This window comes from Accipiter gentilis, chromosome Z, assembly GCF_929443795.1.
Source record: "Accipiter gentilis chromosome Z, bAccGen1.1, whole genome shotgun sequence".
NCBI lineage: Eukaryota > Metazoa > Chordata > Aves > Accipitriformes > Accipitridae > Astur > Astur gentilis.
The window spans coordinates 87,557,006-87,575,054 of NC_064919.1; the positions used below are offsets into that span (position 1 = coordinate 87,557,006).

At 46.4% G+C, this 18,049-nt stretch overlaps 1 protein-coding gene across 1 annotated transcript in view; it reads left to right on the forward strand.

Annotated features, from left to right (window-relative positions):
• Positions 1-18,049, forward strand: part of DCC (DCC netrin 1 receptor) — a 572,354-nt gene that overhangs the window by 415,902 nt on the left and 138,403 nt on the right. Inside the window, exons 10-11 of the mRNA XM_049794299.1 lie at positions 7,448-7,596; positions 8,791-8,929. Of these exons, the coding sequence (XP_049650256.1) occupies positions 7,448-7,596; positions 8,791-8,929 (288 nt within the window). The remainder of the gene's footprint in view (positions 1-7,447; positions 7,597-8,790; positions 8,930-18,049) is intronic.

Consider the following 18,049-nt stretch of genomic DNA (forward strand, 5'->3'; position numbering starts at 1 on the left):
ATATTTATAGGTCGCTGATGCAAACAGTAATGCAGTGGCACAGCGGCCCTTGCCTGGATGCCGCTCCGCCGGGAGCGGTGCAGGACAGACGGACCACCCTTGGCACCCCTCGCCAAGGCAGGATTGACCCTGCGTACGGAGGGGATGGCGCTTTGGGCTGTGGGTAAGCGCTGGGAGGCAGATGACAGTGACGAAGATGTCACCTTCCCAGCATGAAAGACGTTGCAGTTGGAAGCTCTTCTGCACTAGGGTCCGTTTCCTTCGCCCTTACATCCCTCAAGGGAGCGTTTCGATGCTGCCGTCCTTTCCGCTCGCTGTTGGTGAGGCACCGGGCGGTGTTTCGCCAGCCGGATTTGGTAGTTGGCTTTGGCACCGTCTGACCTTTCTCTGGACAAGAGCACTGGTGTGTCCATTGGCTGAGATGCATCCACAAATCTCTGCTGAGCCGTAGACCGCTGGGATGTATTTGTCTCCCTACAGCTTTACTAAAACAACAGCGACTGGGGCACAGGTAATGAGCTGGAAATGAAATAAACTTCACCGACCCCAATTTGGGGACCGGGAAGAGACCTGCCCAGTGCTGCCAGCTGATCCAATGCCACCACATTTTACTGAATGGTGGTACAAAGCTTTTCTCAAACCTTTTGATCAGAAACAAAGCTATCTCTGTAGAGAGACAGGTTTTCTTTGTAGGACAGCCTGATGGAGACCGTTTGTGCTATGATTTCTCCTAATTTAACGGAGGGACAAGACTTGAGACTCTTGAACCTCTGCAGGGGAGGAAGGGATGCGCTCCAGCTTACTCTTCCTGGGAGGTGCCAAATCATTTGAACAATTCAGCGTGGTCTGTTGACCCCTTCCATATTGGTTGACTCTGCGGGATATCCGAGCCCATCACTTTGCTCACCCATCCCGCTCGGCTCCCATCGGGGACCTGGGTGCTGCCGTCACTAGTCCTGCCTTACCGGGGGTTGGCAGGGTGCGAGGTGCTCAGCCCTAACCGCTCCGGTCCTCTGCAGGAGCAGTAGCGCAGCACCGGGAGAAGGAGAAGGTCGAAGAGAAGGTGTTCTATAAAATGGGCTGCTGCCGAGTATTTCTAAAATAGCTTCGGGTGTAGGAATTGAAATTCTGTCTCAGTTCCGTTTGACATACATTCATCTTTGTTTTATCTGGACCTTTCTTCCTACCCCAGAAATCTTGCAATATAAATAGGTACGATAAAGAATGGGTAGGAGATATATTATTATGCCATTTTATGGGAAGGAAATTGAAGCATAAAAGCATTAAATTATTTATCCAAGCTCCCTCTGGAAGTCTGAGCCAGAGCCAGGATTGCTGCAACCTATCTTTCTGTGCACTGTTTCTCAAAATAAAAGGTTGAATTTCTGTCCCTATCGAAGTCAATAGGAGTTGCTTTTTAGTTCTGCGGATGCTATCATTTTACATAAGTGCATAGCGAGGCCTCCAGCCGTTGTAAATGCTCTTCCATTCAGAAAGGCTTTCCTTCCATTTTTCAGACCTCAAACAAATGCAGGGTATGTTTAGACGCCCAGAAGCAGATGGAATTTGTAACAAAAGCTTGTTTTCTAAATGAATTTATCTCACTGACTGCAGAATATTTCTTCTTTGATGGCATTATTTTAGTGTTTGTGTTTGCACCTCGTATTCGCTTTCAAGTAGCTTATTGACATTAGTGAAATCATCATAAATTTTGCTCCCCAGTGGAAACTGTTACAACAGAGTACTTCTTCCTCCATCCGCAATCTTGTGGCTTTCCTGCCACAAATACAGCCCAACGTTACGGTGTAAAAATAATAGTAGGAGACCATTTAAAATGTTGTTCCCTTTCTGAGTTTAGTAGCAGGGCTAACAGTTTGGTTACTGTGGTTCAGTTCCTAGAAAAGTTTGAAAGTCAGGCAAAATAAGCACGGGAGTGAAAACGCTGGGTACTGAAGATGCTTTTTAAAGTTTCTTTATTAATGAAACACCTGTTATTAGGTGTTGAGCTGCTTCTGCTGCCACTATTTTACCCGTTTCTGGAAAAGGATTTTTTTGGCAAGAATAGAATAGATTTTCAGTTGGAAGGGTCCTACAATGATCATCTAGTCCAACTGCTTGACCCCTCCAGGGCTGACCAAAAGTTAAAGCATTTTAAGGGCATTGGCCAAAAGCCTCTTGAGCACTGACAGGCTTTGGGCATCGACCACCTCTCTAGGAAGCCTGTTGCAGGGTTTGACCACCCTCTCGGTAAAGAAATGCTTCCAAACGTCCAGTGTTAAACCCCGCCAGCACAGCTTGGAACCATTCCCACGCATCCTATCAGTGGATCCCAGGGTAAGAAGATAACACCATACTCCCTCCTACTTCTTGGTCCAGACTTTCTAGAATTTCTGTTGTGGTATCGTGCCCCACTGGCACGTTCGGGGTCTCTGGCGATGCACAGGTCCCCTGAGTTCGCCATCCTTCCCCCGAGCCCCAGATCCTCTGCCCCTCCGCAGCAGGAGGACAGAGGAGGACACGTTTCCAAACCTCCTTCGGTTAAGGCAGCTCCACAGAGGCCCTTTCCCCTTCGCTGCGGAGTTTGGAGCTGAGCCACCTCCACCACATCACTTGGTGGTACCATCCCCGGTGCCGTATTCCTTTACTAAATCCAAGAATATTGGATTCACGCGTCCATCTGTGGCGCGCAGCTGGGCGCCACGTGAGGAGTTAAAGGACAGACTAATGAAAACCAGAAGACTCTCCGAAAATATAAACGACAGCTACTTCCAAAAGCTGACTCCAATGCCAGCTCTTGTGGATAGCACTGGAGGCGTCCGGGGCAGTCCTGCCAAACAACTGTCGTGTCTTCAGAGCGTGTCCGGCACGGGGAGGTGGGTTTTGCTGTGTTAATAATTACACTGCCTGCAGGCTCTCTGAAGTTGCATCTTTCCATGCAGCATGGAACCAGATTTTAATGAAATATCGTTAAAGCTGTTAACTACAGAGAAAGAAGGGGGGGTGGAAATCAAAGGCGCAATCAAAGCATGCACTCTATTATCAATAACTGCAAGTAGCTTCATAAATGTTTTATGTTTGAAATGTTTTCAGTGCAGATCAGCACAGAACCAGCTGTTTAAGCGAAAAGTGAAATGTAATAACAAGAACATTTTAATCATTGCATCTCATTATAGAGAAGAATGAATCACTAGGAGAAACGTTTTAAAAAAGCAGCTTTCATGATGGAGTTGGCTAGCCTAACACAGAGCCTGGAGACCAAGGAAGCCTAACTTGGAATTAACAGGGCATATTCCTTTAAAAAAATTGAGCTGGGATAAGTGGTTTTGCTTTCCTTATGAAAGCATGGTGGTGGTATGTGCTCGGTGGTACGTGCTCTCTCCTGGGAAGGTTTAATGCAAAGTTTTAATGCTGTCTTTTACCTGAAAGGATTCAGAGCACGAATGCTTTGAACGGCACACTCGGTGCAGGAGCATCATGGCCATTAGGCAGGAGGTCGGTTTGGACTACAGGCAGCAAAAGTCAAGACCCCTGGGACCAGAAGGAGAGAGAAAAGAAGTAGGACTGTGATCCTTTCACCTCCTATTTGGGCATTCAACTTCGAGATGGTATTTATGGCTCTGCTTTCTTGTCCAAAGGCTGCAGTGCACAATTCTGCATCGATACACCTTAGAGCCCCGAGGCTGGAGCCCGTCAATACCCCTGAAAGAAGGTCAGTGTCTTGTGATAGAGCTTAAGGCAACGGCCGTGGGGTAACTAACTCTTTAGGTGCCAGAGCTGTGCTCAAGGAGTTCAGCTGCTCCTCTCCCTGGTCTCCAGCGGCGCTTCGCTATGAGCCGGGTTCCCACCCGGTGGCCTGAGGTGCAGAAGGCAGAGCTCCAGAAACAGAAAGGTCGGATTTGAGAGATTTAGCATGTTTAGGCAATCGCCAAGCAACTTTTGACGTAGTTGCCTACGCTCCTATTTTAGGCACTTGTATCTTTCTTATATCTTATTAACTGTTATTATCAGAAGTTTAACTGAACAGCAGCAAAGAGGAAGTCTCTATGGAAGAACAGTGAAGGCTCGTGAGAGTCAAAATTGCGTTCCTGCGGGTTTTGAGGAGCACGATGCCTGCCCTTTCTGCTCCTACAACAAATCAAACTTGCAGCGTTACTAGAAGTCTTAAAGCCCTCATACCCTACAAGTGGCCAGGTCTTCCCAGCGGCTCTTGCCCACTTTAGGCTGTGAAGCCCTCCTCCTGAGCTCCTCTGGGTCTTCTGACCCTCAAGTCAAGCTGCATTGACTCAGCTTGTACTCTGGAGGTAGGAATTGGAGTTTGGTTTCTCGTGCCGGAGGCTCCCAGCTTGCCTCGCATGTGTGGTGCATCTGGAGCTGGGAATGCGCGGCACTGCTCTGTAAGATGGATGGAGGGAATGAGTTACGGACGTTCTCTGCAGGCGCTTCACCTCTTGCCAACTGGACGTGACTTCTTTGGGTTTATAGGGACTGCTGGCAGGAGGTGAGCTCTAAAAATAGCCCATAGACTGTAAGACTGGAGAAGTGCTGGAAGGTGAAAAGCAAGACATCCCGTTTACATGGAGGACAGCCCTCTTTGCTGGGGCCAGCTCAGATTAGAAGCACAACGGTACTCCTCTGCAGTGAATATGATAAGAACATGGTTACTTATTTCTGCAAGAGTATATACCTAAAATCAAGGCATGTATTGGGTGCCTATGGTAAGTATCATCTTTCAGCCCCAGGAGCGTTGGCTTTCAGGGCAGTGTGGATACAGCTATTCACCCCCGTAATATCAGATCAGCCACGCTGACAGCTAATGTTAGCAATAACAGAAAGGCAGTTAATTCGTATTCCTAAAATCAGCATTGGAGGGAAAAAAAAAAAAAAAAAAAAGCAAAGCATTTGACCATTTCTGGCTTTGGACCTGATTGCTTTTACTGCTACTGAATAGGAGTAATTCCACCAAATAACCCCAAAACTGGCAGTTGTGAGAGCAGCATCAAACTCTTTGCAAGCAGTTGTTGTAGCTTGTATTTATGAAACAGTCTGAGGCGCTGAACTGATCTTTTATGGGAGCGGAAGGGCATTCTCAGAGGAACGGTGATTTTTTTGAATATATTGAAGCATTATGTGGAGCCTGTGGTAAAAGAAAATGCATCAGTCATCTGCCTGCCCTCTTTCCTTTATCCTTTTTTCTTAGAAAAAAGGATGCTGGTAGTTGTAAAAGACTGACTTTAGAAGAAGCATGATTTAATATCTTGTTTTAATGGAATGTAAAGCTGTTCTAGGGCCTCTCTGCTATTTAGAAAAAGAAGAATTTAGGAAAAGATTTAAAACGTAATGCTAATTTTCACGAGATTGTTATTTGACAGAAGGGATCAGGAGAGATTATTAAATGCTTTGTGTGTGCTGAAAATACTGAGACCTTAAGCACATTAGAGTGCCTGTCAGAAATACTGAAATAGAATGAAAAGGAAAGCTGGCCGAAGGAAATAAAAATATATTAAATATATCTACGCTGCATCTAAACCTGAAATTACTTGCGATCAAAGGCTATCTGTGTTTTGTTGATGACGTTTCTGGGCACCTTTTCCCAGTGCCCAGCTCTGCCATCCCTGTTTTTCCGGAGAGGGACGGATTGAGGGAGCGCAGGGTCAGGCGCTCCTCAGCTATCGCTGCTTGCCGCACACTTCCAGATTTACAAGAGAGAGCTGTTAGTGTGAAACTGCCTTGTAATGGGGATGTAACTTTGTGGAAAGCCTGTTCTAGGAGCTGTAATTCTGTTATCTGCCGGTTGCACAATAGCTTGTGAGTTTGTTTTATGCCACAGCACACTCCCTATTGAAAGTAAAAAGGTACTATGCGGTGTTGAAGATGCTCACAAATAACCTTCTGGTTGACCTTTACGTTTTTGCCACAATCATAATTTGTTTGGTTTTTTTTTTTTTTCTTCCAATTTTGCTTGAGTTCGAGGTGAAGGCACAGATAAGCTTATAGATAGCTTCATCTCCAAACATCTGGAGTTAGGGTTAGGTCCAGCTGAGACTTGCCGGGAGTGATTTTCTGGTATTGCTGGTAGTTAGAGGAGTTTATTAAGCTTTTTTAGCTCTTTTGTTTTAATAAGTGGTTTAAGCTGACATCTAAAAGCGCGATGTAGTTGATGTGTGATAATTTGCATTCAGGGTAAAATTGGAGCATTTGAAGATACAGCCGATGTAACAAAAGGTGATCAAGTATGGTTTCTTTAACAATTACAAGGGATTGTTTTGCGTTGTCGTTTGAGGAGGAGTTGTGTGCTGCTTCACCCACCACCGTGATCTGGTCAAGGCAATCAAAAGTTTGCATTTCAAATGATCTCTACTTAAGGCTAAACCTATTGCAAACCTCTGTATTTTCAGAACTAATCAAACCAGGGAATAGTTTCAAGGATGGGCTATTTTAAAACTTTTGTTGTCGTTATTTGGCTTATCAGACGAGCTTGTTTACAGCCCTGCAATTTCTGTAAGTGGGACAAAGCCTTGCTCCGCGCTCCCAGGTTTCCGTGGCTTTGCAGGAGCGGTCTCGTACCCCTGCTAAATGGGGGGACGCCAGGCTAGAGAGCCCAGCCTTTGGCGTGCAAGGATCGCCCTTAATGCTTCATTTCCACCGTCATCTCTGATCCTCAGGCAGCTAAAAGGGAGTAAGTAGCACGTAAAGGAGTTTAAACAGATAGCATAAACAGGTATGTGTGCACAATACGTGCAAATGGTGTAAGTAGAAGCTAGCAGAGGGATTTTGAAGGCTAATTGCTGCTAAAAGAAACCAAAGCCTGCTGCGGTGCGCCAAATCGATTTTTAATTTAATAGCGTCAAGCTGGTACGTACAGAGCTGGGACAGAAACACACACAGCTAAGCGGTGCCTTGCTGGAAAGCAGCTTTAAGCTCGCAGTTAGTGTGTTTATGAGATGACTTTGGTTGTGTCGGGTGCTGTGTTGGTGCTTGCCTGTGGGTTTTTACTAATGGCTCCTCTAATGGCAGTCCTTTGCTCGAACTGGTCTTGGATGATCAGATTTGCGTGTCTCCGATTTCCTGCTACCACAAAGTAAATGCATCTGTTGCATGCATTAGATATTTGTGCTAATTATTTCCCAGAAATTCATTTTAAGATGAGGTCCATCCTCTGAGCCAAAGGCACAGAGATGTAGCCTAGATGGAACAATCCTTTTCAGCATTTCGTGTATTCATGGCGCTAAATCTGCAATAGTCTTTCGGCAGCGTATTTGCCATGGCTTTATCATCCCTTTTGTATTTTTTCCGGAGTTTCTGAGGTGTACAGTGCTGAAGCAGTGCCATTGCAGGCGTCCCTCGGAGCTGTGCGCTGGGCTGGGCCATGCCACACGTCAGGGACCCAGGCGCAGCGGCGGGCGATGCGGGAACGGGATTTTCACGCCATCCTTTCATTTCCGTGCAGTGCAAGTTCCTGGGCCGGTGGAAAATCTGCGGGCTGTGTCTACCTCACCTACCTCGATTCTCGTCTCCTGGGATCCTCCTGCCTATGCAAACGGCCCTGTTCAAGGCTACAGGCTCTTCTGTACAGAGATAGCGACTGGAAGAGAGCAGGTGAGTGGTGACTGCTCTCCCTGCGAAAAGGAGATATTTGCTGTAGGAATCTGCAGGTCTTTAGAGCACTATAAAGGCTCAAGAGTGAGGGTTTTATGGATTAATCCTCCAGGTTAGGTAAACGTTGCACAGACCAGTGATAAAAGAGCAAATCAAGCAAAATAAATTTCTGCTAGTATAGAATGGGTTCAGGAGGTAGAAGGCGGCAGCCTGTTATATATTAGCCATTCATTTCAGAATAATGCCAAAGAGCGTTTCAAGACCCTTTAGACTCCTCCTTTACATTGTGCAAAACCATCAACACGTTAATGGCAGGTTGCACACACAATCATTGTAGAATGTATATTTTTAGTTGCTTCTCGTAACTTCTTTCAAGTAGGAGGGTAAAATAATATGAATCCGGGCTAGAAATGACACTTTTTCTCTCCAGGCTGACAGATGCTCATAGCAAAACTTGGTGTTGATGCTGTGCACTTAATTGCGCTCCTAACTCTGCCGTGAGCACATGCTTTCGAGCGGCAAAGCAGCAGCCTTGCTTTCTGCAGATTGCAGACTGCTCAGACACTTCCCGCTGGCCGTTTAATAACCAATATTTGATAGGAGTGCAGAAGTGGCAGTGGAGATGAGCTCTGCGGGTAGAGTATGGCCTGAATAGGTTTTTAGCAAAGAATAGGGCGGCATAGAAAGCGGAGATGTCTTTTTTCTCACCTGATAGCACGTGATAATCACAGGCATCAGCCGTCTTGCGGCAGGTGCTTCAGTGGTCTTACGGGAACTTTTATACTGTCCCCATTTTTTCTGTGCTTGCTTTATTTTACTTCCTCCTCTTCTCCAAAATTCCTCGTAGACTCTTTGCCTTTTGTTTTCTTTCCCCATCACGTACCTGTGAAGTGGCAGCAACTGGCTTAGCCCCCAAAGCCCCCCCTTTTCTCCTGCGCCTTTAGTAACTAAACACCGCTCTGAGGCGCTGAAATCCCCTCCGTGCCGAAGCTGCGGGCAGGGCTGTGGACGAGTTTGGAGAACCGAGCTGTAACAAGCCGCTCTGTTAACAAATTGCCTTTTATATCAACTTAAATAAGGATTTAGCTCTACTTCTCAAAGAGCGAAAAGCTCGCCTCTAATCCGCTCATCCCTCGGCACGGCCGTGGCGCTGGCTGTCACGTTTCCCCTTGGTTTATCGTCTCTGTGTGCTAGAACGTGGAGGTGGACGGGCTCTCCTACCGGCTGGAGGGGCTGAAGAAGTTCACCGAGTACGCGCTGCGCTTCCTCGCCTACAACCGCTACGGCCCCGGCGTCTCCACCGAGGACGTGACGGTCACCACACTTTCGGATGGTGAGTGGGGACGGAGGGACCCCGGGACGGGGTGGGGGTTGCGTGTATCGGTTGCCGTCGTCAGACTTTTTCTTCTGCCGCCGTGTTTTCAGAAGAGGCGGCGATGAAGCGAGTTGGTTATTGAACGTGGAGGACAGAAATCAGAGGTTCGGTACCCTCTGAGCTGGTGTTCGTCTTCAAGCATAGTTGGTTTGCTTCATTATTCCTGTGCCTAGTAATAAGGATAGTCTACTTCTCTCGTTATTCTCTCTTTAACTTAGGCACAGGTGTATCCTTTCAGCTTTTCAACAGACACTGTTACTTTATTACAGCTGCATTTGGAGAGCCAACTGCCTGGGTTTTCCTTGTGCTTTTTAAACACAGGGGTAGCAAATGTGCTAGGGCTTCAATCTCTGCTCGTCACAGCGGATGCACCAGCATCCTTCCCCGAGCTAGTGCTGTGCTCCTGTGGCTCACAGGCTCCAGGAGATAAATTGAATTTTAGTTTGCATTCAGAAGCACTTAGTTGTGTCTGATATCACAAAACGTACGCACGGCTGACTCCTGTTGAAGTCACTGAGCCTGATCCCCACACCTGGCTAAAACAGGAATAACTTCATTGGAGTCATTTGGGCTACAAAAGTGTAAAATCCATAAAAACGAAGGAAAAATTCTTTCAGCGGGGCAGGTAAGAGTCCATAAAGCAGAAGCCAGACCAGAGACAGGCTCCAGAGGCTTCAGGGATGTGCCAGCTCCTGACCGAGCCCCACAGCCGGAGGGGCTTTTTCTGTACCAACATTTTGTTTAAAGACGATATAAGAGGTGTCAACTAAGCTTTTAAAGTGAGATTTATAAACAGGTAATTTTCCTTCTGGTAAAAATTCAGGCAATCTCTTTCTCATTCATGCTAATAAAGCAAGGTATGTGAGTTCAGCTGGTCCTGGCCTGGGTTTGGATTACTAATTTAAGGTCATTTTCATGGGGAAAAAATGTTTGCTTTTACATGAGAGTTTAAAATCAGGGAATAGGCAAGAAATACCTTGCCGTGGGCTTCAGCTAGGTATGTTAAACTTGCTGGGATTTTCTCCCCTCAGAAACGTAGCAGCTAACCTGTGCTAATGAGCACATTCGGAAACAGTGCCTGGCATGCACCTCAGTCGCATAAAAATTTCACTGTTGTTCCTTTCCATGCTGTAGATTGATGCTAGCGGAAAAAAAAAATTGAATGCGGAACCGGGGTGACTGAGATTTATCCCTTTATAATTACAAATATTTATCTAATTTCATTACAAAATTGATAACTCTCCCTTGTTATTCTACCAAAAGAGCTGAAAATTTGCATGAGGTTAAGAATGACAGTTTTCTGTCTGGTAACCCGGTTGCTTCTGAATACTACACCAGATCAACTAAAAATACCAATTTCTGGGCAGCATCGGTAGAAGCCGTATAGAACCCGGAGCAAATGAGCAGAGGGGGGATCGTGCACTGGAGAAGCTCTTGTATTTGTTTAGGGTATCTACAGCATAGAGCCCTTCTGCAGGTGTCCCTGGGTCGCGGGTGGGTTGGTGACATCCCCGATGGAAGCGATGCTCCTGTCTCACATCCACCCGCTCCCGGTGGGGTTGCTGCCACCCTAAATTACCCTGTGGTCTGCAGGTCCCCCCAGGTCTCCTTGACCTCTGGAAGAGCGGCGATGGAGAAGGCATGGTCGAAAAGGGGGGGGATTCAGCCAGGCGGTGAGGCTGTGTGGGGATCAGGAGGAGCAGTGCTTTCATTTTAAAAAGGCCGAGCCAGTCTGCCCTAAGTTTAATTGAGAAATAAGCAGGCACCTCGATAACGGGCACTGGAGGAGAGCTGTTGGGAGCCTTTAAAATAGACCTTGGGAAGAGCAACATGGAGGGGGCCGGGGGTGTGGGGAACCCCGAGCGAGGGAGCTGGTGAACCCCAGCGCTGGTTTAATCTGCGTTATTCTGGGCTGGAGCTTCAGCGGGATTCATCCGTGAGACCCCCGGCTTGGTTGGCACTGGAATTGTACGTTTGACACCTCTGGAATATTTTTTTCGAGTGCTATTTACGTCTACCCAGCAAATTCAGTTTTCCCTTGTAATACAGGCTGGATCTTGGCAGAATAAATTACTTCACACTTATAATTATAAAAACAAAAGGAAAACAAGTGAAAATGAATATTTTGCATAATGTATGTAGATTTAATTCACACTGTGAAGTGTAGAACTGCGGCCCTGTACTCCACTTTGGTTTTAAATGTCACCGTAAGTGAGAAAGGGAAAGCTTGTTATTCATGAGTCTGAGAATTATCCTCCGCAAGTGTTTCAAATGCTTCACCTGTCTGTGAACAAAAATCATTGCTAACGAGAAGGTTTGCATGGGACTATTCCAGAAAACAGGAGTGTGCCTAGGTGCCCTTGTTTCAGGAATCTGGAAAAAGACGGTATTTATTTTTCTCTTTATTTAAGCAGAAGTCTGTTCTGTAAAGAAGTCAGTTGGCTGCAGCCTTCCCAGCCTTCCTCTGTTGGTTTGGGGCGGGTGTAAAAGAAGAGAAAATCCCTTTAGGATATCTGTTCATCCTCCTCATTCTGGGTAGCACGGTCCTAGCTGTCCCGAGAAGGAAAGGACGGAACCGAGAGAGCAAGTCTGCAGCGCCAAAACTTTCTGCAGTTTCTTCTTTTATGGTACTACCCTTTCCCAGGGTTAAGGTCTCTTCTGCTAGAAGGCTGCGCAGTAAAACAGCAAGAAATAACTCCTGCATGGGCAAGCTAACAGCCTACATAGAGGAGGGACAAAGACATTTCATCTGTCCTGTTTTATAGGTGAGAGATAAAGGAAGGAGAAAGCTTGTAGTTGTCCATATACACAATTTAGGATTTGAAGGTTTTGTTCCTATGTCCCCTACCACCAACCTCCTCTCCATGCTGCCCCGCTATGCTTTTTGGATTGCAGCCCGTCCTCCGGCTTAAATTCAGATTTAGCAGCCTCATCAGTCAGGGACCGCTGCTGTTGGAGGGACAGGAGCTGGCCACCTTTCCCTGCTTTTGCCACCGGACAAAACCGAAATGAGGAGCACCTTGCTTGTCACGACCGGCTCCCTTTGGTCTTTACTTCACGTTGTCTTTGCAGCTCGGTCCGTGTAGTCTCTGGCAGATTATTTTCGCATCGGTAGCCAAACCCGGAGGGCAGCCCCCGGGCAAGGAGCCGGGACGCTCTCGAAGGACAGCGACTCCTGTGCTGCTTTTCTGAAAGCTGGTTTGGAACAGAAGTAAAAGTCAAAAATGGGAGAGAAGTCCTGAAGGTTGGTCTGCCTTGCCTTTCCTCTTGTGAAAATGACAGGATCGTTTTTAAGTCTGCCTCTCTCTTGAGAGCATGCGTGTGCTTGAGCAGGTTATTTTTTCCACGCCAACCCTTTGCTGTATAGCGTATGACAGGGTATATAGTTGTATATATATAAAAAAAAAAAAAAAAAAAAGCCTCTACTATTAGTTCCTGCAGTTCTGTAGGCAGAAATTTTCCATGAGGCTCTGGGATGTAATCTATAGTTGGAGAAATGCACCCCAATCAAAGGGATTTAGTGTGGCATCTCCAGCTGCAGGAGCTACAGACCCCAGACAGCATTCACCAGATCAAGGAACACACTGTATCTTTAATGCTTCATTTTCAGTTTAAAATACAGCTCAGATAATATTTGGCCAGGCTGCGTGCCATTTCAGAAATGCTTTGAGCTATCATGCTCATGAATTTATCAAAATGCATTTAATCCCAGCAATTGGCAGACAGTATTATTTCATGCTTCCTCAGTACCCGATTTAAATGTAATTTATTTCCATAATTATAATATGAATGCTTTTTTTTTTAAAGTAAAAATTGAAGATTGAAGTTCAGATTGACACAGGAGACGGCCTATGAAGTTTTTCAGATGTCGGTAGCCGTTCCTGTGTTTGCACCAGAGCTGCGAGCAGGGCGAGGAGGAACGGACCGCGAGGGCGTTTACGGGAGCGGAGCCCGTCACTCGGAGCCACAAGCGTGGATTTACCGGAGGTGCACGGTGTCGTGGCTGTGGCCCTGCTGGGGACCGAGTCCCTCGTTGTGCCACCCCAGTAGCCCAACCTCTCGGTACAGTGAATTCCCTGAAAATTACTCACTCCATCTTTCTCTGTTTGGGAGAAGTATGGGGCTGTTTCCCTCCTCTTTTTTCCCCCCTGCAAGAATTACACAGGAGTTTCCCGATGCAAAACTTTTTTTAGTCGGGGGGAAAGGTGCAGGCTGTAATGAAAGGTCCATGGGAAGGTTTGGTGGCTGGAGATGGTGCCAGCACCAGCAAGGCTCGGTGACCTGGTGTACTTGTTTCAGTCTTTATTGAGTTAGGGACCTGGATCTGGCCCTCTTGCCTCCCGGCTCGCTGTCCCCGGTTAGTGCCGCCGTCCGTCCCGTGTCTCTCCCAAAAGAGCAGCCTGGGGACCCGGGTGCTCTCTGCTGCAGCGAAATACGTGGGCGGCTTGCTCGGCCGTCTCATTCATTCTGGATCATTCTGCTCTATGACTGAAGAACAACAAACAACCGGCAAAACCGCAAAGGACACGGGTTCATCTGATGGGCAACTGAAAAAAATTTTTTTTTTGATTTCACCAGATAGAAACTGAGAGCAGCACTGCGGAGAAGGACTTGGGGGGGGTATTACTGGATGAAAAACTGAATATGAGCCAGCAATGTGCACTTGCAGCCCAGAAAGCCAACTGTATGCGGGGCTGCATCACAAGAAGTGTGACCAGCAGGTCGAGGGAGGGGATTCTGCCCCTCTGCTCCGCTCTGGTGAGACCCCACCTGCAGGACTGCGTCCAGCTCTGGGGTCCTCAGCATCAGAAGGACACGGACCTGTTGGAGCGGGTCCAGAAGAGGACACGAAGATGATCAGGGGGCTGGAGCACCTCTCCTGTGAGGACAGGCTGAGAGAGTTGGGGTTGTTCAGCCTGGAGGAGAGAAGGCTCCGGGGAGACCTTATTGTGGCCTTTCGGTACTTAAAGGGAGCTTGGAAGAAAGATGGGGACAGAGTTTTTAGTAGAGCCTGTAGCAATAGGACAAGGGGTAATGGTTTTAAACTAAAAGAGGGGAGATTCAGACTAGATATAAAGAAGAAATGTTTTACGATGAGGGTGGTGAGGCACTGGAGGAGGTTGCCCAGAGAGGTGGTGGATGCCCCATCCCTGGGCACATTCCAGGTCAGGTTGGACGGGGCTCTGAGCAACCTGATCTAGTGGAAGATGTCCCTGCCCATGGCAGGGAGTTGGACCATTCCCACCCAAAGTCCCTTCCCACCCAAACCGTTCCGTGATTCTGTGAAGAAAAAAAAAGAACAAATCCGAGTACCTTGCCGTATGAACCTTCTTCCCATCAGTACATCTCCAGCAGTGAGGCTCATCTCACCTACCTCTAGCCACCTCCTCCAACACAGGCAGCAGGGCTCCTCCAGCGCATTCGAGGCTTCTTCCACTGCTGAGTCCAGACAAAGCGGCCGAGTTATCCCTGGATGCATCTGTCTCTGTTCTATTGCGTATTGCATAGCTAATGCTAGGTAAAATGAGTTCTGCTGTAATTTCTAATGGTATAATTAAGCCGTGGATAATAAACAAAAAACAAATTTTACCAGGTGCATCCAATTTCTTTGATCAAGATATAAAACCAGAGGAAGTAATTGTAATCTCGCAGGCGCTGGGTTTGCCAGGGGAGCTCTCTGATTGTTATGCAACCTGAGAGATTAAATCAGAGTCTCTGATTTGGTAACGCAAAACTTCTCCTTGACTGAACAGCGAGCAAGGAATGAAGACACCCAGTATTGCTGTGGAAGTGATTGAGTTCGATGCTGGGTCAGGTCTGGATTTATTTCTCATTTTGATTGAAGATCTGGAATAAAAGAGGAGCACGTCAGTTATGTTCATGTAGGCAACAGAACTGGGAAATGTGACAAGCGTTCACTGAAGAGAAATAAACGAGATAATAGAAAGACAAACAAATAGTAAAAAAAAAAAAAAAAAAAAGAAAAATTAAGAGAAGTTTGTCCAGTAGGGGAAATAATATGTAGCAGCAATAAAACTTGAAAGTCAGTAATGAGAGGGAAAGGTTTAAGGTGGCAATGGCTAAACGTCGCACCGAGCCTTTGCTGGCCACGAGAGAGGGGGGAGAAAAGAAGAATCACGTTTGAGAAACTGGGGCTCTGAGCAGTTCTGCCTTGCTCACAAACAAGGGCAAATATTCTCCAGTGAGAACAGGCTTTTCTGGGAGATAGCGGCGTTTGCCAGATCCGGCTCATTCAGAAATGTCCAAAAATATCTCACTTTTCTTTTTCCTTGCAATACCGAGTACATCAGAGACGGTTTTCTGCCTGGTATTGTTCAAAATGAGGGGAGTGTGAGCAGTGACGTCTCCTCTCTGGTAAGGGAGATGAAATGTTTCACGTACCGTTTGCTGCTGCCGGTGCTGTTGCAGCAGCAATGCCTTAGATCAATTTTGCACTGTCGTGGGCAGTATGGAAGCAAATAAAGAATGGTCCTTGCGCTAGAGAAACCAACTAGTTTCTAAATCCGCTAATCTGGAGAGAGGAAAAAAAAGAGTCGGAACAGGGAACCGCTTTGTATGCGGAGCCCCGGCAGGTCGGGTCCCCCAGCCTGGACCCTCTGCTGCGATGGAGGGGCAGGTCTGGGTGGTTAAAATGCACGATGTCAAGTTAGTTATATATGTTCCGTGAACGTGTATTTTCACATCAAACCGTGGCAGGATAAACAAAACGGTCCAGAGAGTCAGCTGCTCTTTTCAGGAACTCCCAGCCGGGTCAGGCTATTGCTTACCCTGGACCTTTTCCAAGAGCAAATCTCTGTGAGGAAGAGCTTCAATATTCCTTGCCGCTCACTTTGCTGTACCTCTCTCTCCAAGCAATCTGAGTTTTCAGATCACTATGATTCAAATGCATCTTTTTTTTTTTTCCTCTTGTCTCTCTCCCCCCCCCCCGCCCCGCCTTTTTATGATCCACAGAGCCTTCGTGAAGGACAGCAATATTAATGTGGGACTTCGCTGCCACCAGGTCCCTCCTGGTTACCTGTTATTACTTTTGCTCTTTTGTAGCCTGTGTTTAAAATATTATTTTCTTATTAGCACTGACAAATGACCTAGCTCTGACTGACTTAAATCCCTAAATAGCAGCATGCACTGAGGATGCTCCAAAGTGCTACGCTTTGGGAATTTTTTTTATTGAACATAGACGTGACTAGACAGAGTCCAGCAGAGGAGCTGCCTGACCAGCACTGCTTAAAATAATCTGGGGAAAGTAGCATTTATACGACTTGCTGTGATCCTTTCCTTTAATGACTGTACAGGGGTGTTTCTTATCATATTAGTGGCCATTACATTCTTTAGAGAGTCACAGATGTTCGGGTCAGAGGCAACTCCTCACTCCAGATGCAGCCTGCCTCTCCCGGAGCGCGGATCTCGAGCCAGTCTGCTCATCTCTGGGTGCCACAACTGGCAGCTTATATGGGCAATAGAGACTATAGAAAGAGACAATATAGACAACAGCCCCCGTTAAGTGCACCTCTATACAGCACATAGAATTTCACCGGTTCATTCTGGTGAAAGTTTTGGCCAACGTAAGTGATTTGCAGAAATATTTATGTATACGTTTTGCTTGGTGACCTATGTCCCACGCTCCTAGACAGCAATTTTCAGTGAATACTGAAGAAGGTGAAAAGAAAGGTATGCCTGGTTTCTAATGTAGGTGGATTCCAGCTCATAGCTCTTTGCCTATTAAATTACTCTCTACAGCCAGAAGTCCTTTCCCCATTCAGGTAACAATAGGTAATAATCCAAGCACTTCTTAACACTACACTTGTTTAAATAAAATCAATTTATTTGATCTCTAAAATGTTTCAGGTCTCAGATCATTCTTGTAGATCTTTGCTGTATCGATTCTAATGGGTGGACAACTGCAACAAGAATGATTTTGCCCTAGTGTTCTTGTTAATATAATCTCAAAATGTGTTAAACGGCTCTTCTCTGGCTCTTTTTTTCCCTAATCAATCCCATTGCAAACTATTCTTAAACTGGGTATTCACCATGATCCTTTTTCAGCTCGCTCTTTCCAAATTCAGGGCCACCTTCCTGTAAGCATAAACTACATCTCTGCTTTTCAACTGTTCGGTAGCCCAGGTTAGCAGGCAGTCATTATTTCTCTGAAAGGAAAATAAAGCTTCGGGTTCGTGTCAGGCAGTTGATGCGTCGCCAACCACAAACTTATTTTTAAAAGCTCTTGGGTCCTCAGCGGTTGAATTAATAACTTGCCATCAGCTGGAGGCATATACATTTGAACCATCGTTGCACAAACGTAGTGGAAATAAATGTACAGCAGACAGGGAGTGCAAAACAGGCAGAAATGTGTCAGTCAATAGTTAGTCGCTAATGGCCTGTCCCACCGCGCAGATGTTGGGCATTCCCCGGTATCGGTGGTGTAAGCCCGACCCTTCCCAGGGAGGGAGCTGGCCGGACGGATGGGATACACGAATCTGCACCGTCCAGGTTTTTCCTACGACTATAGCTAGAGAGAACGTGAGATTAAAGGAACTTTTAAGACGGAAGAACCCCCTTGTGTCAGAACCATTTGTTTTATTGAAAGCTGTGGGTGCCAGACCTTCTCGTTAATGCCTCGTGAGGCATCTTTATGAGACCACGTGTTGAATAGCTATTAGCCCCATTTAAGAATTAAAGTATATTTACTGGAATGGATATAACAAAGTTTAGTTGTATAAAACCAGGTACGGATTATATTATGTATGATGAGCAAAGCCTTAATGTACAACGCTGGTTTTAAATAATACCTGAAGACAAAGTTTCTTTTCTCTTTCCCCCTTAGGCATCGTTGTAAAAAGAGGTGCGCTGCTGCCGCTGAGAGAGAAATAGCCTGCTCTGTCTGTATATAATATCTGTTCAGAAATGCGCTTTAATACATAAAAGCCAGAGAAATTGTGGCATGTTCTTGTTTATTTCTGACCAAGTTTGTAACAAATAACTGAATGCAAGTAGTTGGGCTCACTGCAGGGAGCCTGCTGACTGGCTGTTTAAAAGGCTTACTAATAGGTCTATCAAAAA